Source organism: Elephantulus edwardii, unplaced genomic scaffold, assembly GCF_000299155.1.
Source record: "Elephantulus edwardii isolate Elephantulus edwardi_28Jun2011 unplaced genomic scaffold, EleEdw1.0 scaffold00060, whole genome shotgun sequence".
Classification (NCBI taxonomy): Eukaryota; Metazoa; Chordata; class Mammalia; order Macroscelidea; family Macroscelididae; genus Elephantulus; species Elephantulus edwardii.
In genome coordinates, this window is record NW_006399810.1 from 17,503,304 (window position 1) to 17,509,536 (window position 6,233).

General features: G+C 41.2%; 1 protein-coding gene across 1 annotated transcript in view; it reads left to right on the forward strand.

Moving 5' to 3' along the window:
- FANCD2 (Fanconi anemia, complementation group D2) overlaps nt 1-6,233 on the forward strand; it is a 113,022-nt gene that overhangs the window by 74,869 nt on the left and 31,920 nt on the right. Inside the window, exons 29-32 of the mRNA XM_006887699.1 lie at nt 2,031-2,157; nt 3,048-3,141; nt 3,604-3,726; nt 5,675-5,768. Of these exons, the coding sequence (XP_006887761.1) occupies nt 2,031-2,157; nt 3,048-3,141; nt 3,604-3,726; nt 5,675-5,768 (438 nt within the window). The remainder of the gene's footprint in view (nt 1-2,030; nt 2,158-3,047; nt 3,142-3,603; nt 3,727-5,674; nt 5,769-6,233) is intronic.

Here is a 6,233-nt window from a genome sequence, read left to right on the forward strand (position 1 = left end):
TGAATGAGTGGAAGCCCAAAATCTCTGTAAATGTTTATGAAAATTAATAAAATATAATTATAGGGAAAAAAAAAAAAAGAAAATTCCTGCCATGTCCAGCTGCTTACCCTCAGTATACAAACTTTCTCACCTATTTATCCAGGTAAATCTCAAAAGCATTAGAACTTTTGAATAAATCTTATTCAGTCTCCCTCTATCCTTCATCCTGTAAAGTCTGCCCATCTGTAATCAATGCTGGATTGTCCGGGGAGTTTTCTCTTAGCAGGACTGAGTAATGAGGCGACTTCCAGTTATTACTGAAGAAGCCCTGGTGGTCTGTGGATTGAACCCCCCAGCCACTCCATAGGAGAAAGAAAGGTGGTGGTTGTTGTGTGCCTTGGAGTCAGAACCAACCCAGAGCTGACCCTCTACGGGTTTTCAGGAGATTACCCAGCCTTCTTCCATGAAGCAGCTGGTAGCCTTGAACCATGTTCATTAGATATTGCAGTGCAGCTTCTTGCCACTAGGTCACCAGAAAGCCTATGGGACTGTTGTACCATGTCCTTTAGAGTTACTAAGAGTTAGAATCAACTAACTGACATAACTCATAGAATTACTTACCATTATAACAAGGGAGCTCTAGTGGTAAGAAGCTGCGGCCATCAGCTGCTCCGCAGGAGAAGAATGGGCAGTCTCCTCCTGTGCAGTTAACTGCCCCTGAAAACCTGCAGTAGGGTCAGCCATGGGTCGGTTCCAACTACACTAAAAACAACAACAATAATTGATAAATTATATTAATAATTTCTCATTTAAAATTATCATTAATTGCCTGTCTCCTACCTACACCTTTGAAAAAGTGTAGCCTAGTCTGAGGGCTAGATAGTAGAGGAGCAAGATAGGAAGATGTGAGGGGCCTGGTCCCCAGCTTCAGCCAGAGTAGCTTTGTCTTTGCTCACCTCCACTGATAGCGAACTGTCGTTTGGTCATCATTGGTGCTGCCATCACTGCCTGTATTGTTGGTTCTTACTTCATTTTAAAGTCATTATTTTTGTTTGACCTCCAGTCAATCAGGAGTCAACCCTAATTTTTATTTCAGCTCCAAGTTTTAATTTATTGGCACTCCCCGTTTTCCTTTACTTCAAGGCATTGAATACTTTCACTGTATTAAAATTACATTGTAATTTCCTTTCACTTTGTTTCTGTGAATCTAGAGCTTGAGTATTTTTCTCAGTGTATTATCTCAGACCTTAAAGAGCAAAGTATTCAGGCTTGTAAGTGTGGCCTAGATGACTACTCCACCCTTGCCTTTTGCTGTTATGTGGTGGCTTGCATGTTGTTGTGATGCTGAAGCTCTGCACCCAGTATTTCAGATACTGACAGAATCACCCATGGTATACTGGTTTCAGAGGAGCTTCCAGACTAAGACAAACTAGGAAGCGTATCTAGCCATCCATTTCTGAAATAATGGGCCCTTGAAAACCCTGTATAATCCAACAACAGCAGAAGACTGTCTGGTGCAGTGCCAAAAGATGAGACCCCCCCCAGGTTGAAGACACTCAAAATACAGCTGGGGAAGTGCTGTTTCCTCAAAGTAGAATCCACCTTAATGCCAGGGGTGGAATAATACTTTTTATCAAAAAAAGGGGAAAGTGGAATGTTAGCAAAAAAGAGGAAGATTCTCAACTAGATTGATAAAATGGACTGCAAACAAGGGCTTAAGCTCAGCAAATTAGGAAGTTGTGATGTGACTGTGCCCGGTTTGTTCTTTTAGACAGAGGGTTGCTGTGAGCTGAAGCTGACTTGGTGGCCCTAACAACAAGCTTGTCCATGGTTTCCTGGCATAGATGACTCCTTCAAGGCTCTGATCTCTTTATGGAAATAGCCTTCTCCCCAGATACTTAACAAGTTTGCATCTGGAACTGGAGAGGACCCATTTAGAAGTTTGATTAATGTATCAAACTACTTAAGCAAACATGGGGAAATAATGTGGGTTTAGATGTATCCATAACAGTTGTTGAAACTGTTGTCTTTTCTTCTCACCCCACAGCCAGAGCTTTGGGTACTTGCAGAATTTCCACCACAGTGTCCCCAATTTTCAGTGCGCCTTTTATCTCATCCGACTCCTGATGGCCATTTCTGAGAAATCTGCAGCTCCTGCTCAGAAGAAAGGAAACATTGGTGATGAGATCAAATTCTTTCTCTTTATGAATAGGATTAATACTTTAAGCTTATAAACAGGGTTTTCTAGGACCTTGTACATTTTACATGGAACATTCCACATAACTTTGGCCATTCCCTCTTCTAAGAAGGAAGTTTTCACAGGACTGCTCAGCAGACAAAATAATTTTCTCTTTTGCTTAAATTCATTTGTATATTTTTATTTATTTCATTAAATTCTGAGATATCTGACAAAAAGAATTACAAATCATGAGCTTAATAAATTAGGAATGAAAGGAAAAATCAGGATCAAGTGTAAAGGAGGGCCTGGTATCTTCTATGAGCTTTGTCCTTTTTTTTTTTGAGCTTTGTCTTTTATCATTTCTTTTTTTAAAAAAAATAATTTTTTTTAGATTTTAATGAAAGTTTATAAAGAATTTGGGTTTCCATTCATTCATTGTTGCTGTCTTTTATCATTTCTTGAAATGCAATTGTTTATATGTCCTGGTTCACAGGACACAGAAAACGGGAAATGTAAACCAAACCTTTATTAGTCCCTGTTAATTAAATGGTGTTTGATCAGAATCTTTATGATGGCCATTGTTTTTCTATCTACTCAGAAGACATGGGAGTAGTTTCCCACTGCCCAACCGCATTCCTTTGTGTGTGTATATATTAGGATTGGCCAAGGGGTGGGGAATGTTAGGTCTTAGACATTGTGTTTTTCCCCTGAAAGAATAGCCAGTGGAAAAGTACCTGACAGCAGTTTTTGTGTTGTTTTTAAACCACAAACTTGATCCAAAAAATAATGCTTTTGATCAATAATCTCCCCCACCCACCCACAAGCTGAGGAAGCTAACAGTGACAGATTTTTTTTCATTCATAAGATGTCTGTCTGGTTTCTCCAACAGCTTCCCTGGCTAGACGATTCCTCTGCAGGGTGTGGCCAAGTGGAGAGAAAGGGAAGAGCAGCACTTTCAGCGAGCAGCTCCAGGCTCTGCTCTGGTGAGGTGCTTGATTTCTTTGGAGCCAACTAGCCTTTTTCCATTTTACTATCCATGGGACCCTCATCTGGTCAGACAGAGAAATCAACTTGTTTAGGGGGAAGTAGAAAGCAGTGACATGGTTTTGAAATGAACAAATGTGTGACTCTAGATTTGTTTCACATTGCTTATTATTGCCTTATAATTAAATTCAATCATAAGGTAAATTAAGGAGTCTGCAGTCAGTGACTCAGATATTTATATTGCTTGATACATCCAATATGTGTCTGTTGCCTCTGGTGTCTATTATTGCCAGTTGAGAAATCATTCCCTTTACTTCCTGGATGTGTTTGAAATCCTTGTTATTTTATGAAAAATAAATGCTGTTAGTTATTTTAAAGCTTAATGCATGGAGTGTCTCAAGAAAAAATGTTGACTTGGGAGTTTCTGGCAAGTGTTCACCCTTCTGTGACCCTTACCACAGCATCTACCTCGAGCACACAGATAGTGTGCTGAAGGCCATAGAGGAGATTGCAGGTGTGGGTGTCCCAGAACTGATAAACTCTCCAAAAGATTCAGCTTCGTCCACATTCCCTACGCTGACCAGGTAAGGCAGTTCCCTCCACCTTTAGGTTTACATACTCCAGCATATGCAGTTTTCAAATAATGCCTCACTCACCTAAATCTGATTTTTCTTGTTCGATACTGTGAAGTCTCCTTATATGGTAGGGACAGTCATTCACTCAACCCATGTTCAGTGACCACTTCAAATTTTTCCCAGGGGTTCTCAGTCAGCCCACATATAGATCTTAGTTGAGGAATGAAATTTCAATGGTTATAATCTTCAAAGGCGAGGAACATTCTTATACTTTCATCCTTCTAAATTTGAGACAGTTTGCCAACTTTATAACTACTTTTGCAGGATGCTTGCTCATCAAGCAGCATCACATCCATCTTAGTTGCTGGATTCAGAAGAGGCTGTGGCACTAGGGATATTATAGCTAATGTCAGATGGATCTTGGCTGAAAACACAGAGTACCAGAGGAATGTCTATTTGTGTGTCATTGACTATGAAAAGGCATTTGACTGTGTGGATCACAAAATACTGTGCTGTGGCTGACTCTGAGAATGGGAATCCCAGAATATTTGTTTGTGCTTATGTGAAACCTATACTTGGATCAGGCAGCAGTCATCAGACCAGAGCAAGGAAACACTGCATGTTTCAAAATTGGGAAGGGTGTACATAAAGTATGTGTTCTATCTCCATATCATTTCAATCTATATGTGGAACAGATTATCTGGGAGGCTGGGCTCTATGAGGAGAAGTATAGTGTCAGGATTGGAGGAAGATTCATCAACAATCTGAGTTACAGATTCATCAACAATCAGATGGCACAACCCTGCTTGCTGAAACTGAGGAGGACCTGAAGCACTTGCTGCAGAAGGTCAAGGACTGCCCTCTTAAATATGGATTGAAGCTCAACATCAAGAAAACAAAGATTCTCAGCACTGGCCGATTGACAGCATCATGATAGATGATGAAGAGATTAAAATTGTTGACAGCTTCAGTTTGCTTGGCTCTACAATCAACACTCTTGGTACCAGCAGCCAGGAAATTAAAAGGCAAATTTCACTGGGAAAGTCTACTGTCAGAGACTTCTCCATAGTACTGAAGAGCAACAACATCAGTCTGGAGACTAAGGTGCACCGGATACAGGCCATGGTCTTTGCAGTTACTTGCTATCCATCAGAGAGCTGGACAATGACTTGGGATGATAGAAGGAGAGTTGATGTGCTGTGGTGCTGGAGAGGAATATTGAATATACCACGGACAGCTAGGAAAACAAACAAGTTCATCCTGGAGAGGGTGAAGCCAGGCTGCCCCTTGGAGGCAAGGATTCTGAAGCTTTGTCTGACGTACTTTGAACATGTTTCAAGGTGGGACCAGTCCTTGGAGAGGGACGTCATGCTTGGGAGGGTGGAGGGACAGCGTAGTAGAGAAAGACCCTCTATGAGATGGATTGATTGAGTCACTGGGGTAATGTAGATAGGTGTGTCAGACAGCAAGATTGGCAAAGGATAGAGCAGGGTTTATGGCTATTGTACATAGGGTCACTATGAGTCGCAGGCAGCTCAACAGCACATAACAGCAGTAATATCTTAGTAGTTGGTCATTCTCTTTCACATGTATAGCCTTTGTAGCTTGTAATGCAATGTCCTATTCTTTGCCTCATTTGATACTTTGCATGATTCTGTGAGATTGATCACTCCTGGGAAAATGAAGACTGAAGCAGCAGTTTCCCCACACTTACACCAACAAGGACTTGAGTTCACCTCTCCTCACTGCTATTCTATTGCTCTTACCAGGCCACCTTTTCTCCCTGCCTTCCTAAAGCCCATTCCATTCTGAGCTTCTTGCTTTCTGAATCCTCTACCCTCTTCATCCTCTTAAAGTAGATGAGAGAAGTGGAAAAGAAAATTGGTGTATGCTCCCTACTTTGCTAGAGTAGTTCTAACCATTTGTGTGGGCATGCGTGTTTTTTTCCTGCTGCTAGGCACACTTTTGTCGTTTTCTTCCGTGTGATGATGGCTGAACTAGAGAAGACAGTGAAAGGTCTCCAGGCCGGCACAGCAGCAGATCCACCACAGGTGAGCTGGATGTTCCCACACTGACATGTAGACTCAAGGGTATGTGGGAGTTTCAGGTTCTTCTGTTTCTTGAGCCTAGGGTTTCTTATAAGCTGTTTCTGCAAAGTTACTGAGAATGCACAGTGGTGTTTTGTGCTTGTTTACAAAGACATCGTCTAGCTGGAGATGAAGATTTTTTTTTCTTCCCCTAACTACTGTCCAGGAACATGGCATGGTTTAAAAATCAGGAAAGGTGTGTGTCAGGACCGTATCCTCTCTCCATCAGTCTGTATACTAAGCAAATAATTTAAGAAGCTACACTGTATGAATTATATGATCATCTGACTCGAAATGCCCCATGCCAGTCCATCTCATCTCTCCAATGCCTAGTATGCCAATATTTATGCGTTCCATTTCTTTTTTAACAATTTCTAATTTTCCTACATTCATGGTTCTCACATTCCATGTTCCAATCACTAGTGTCTG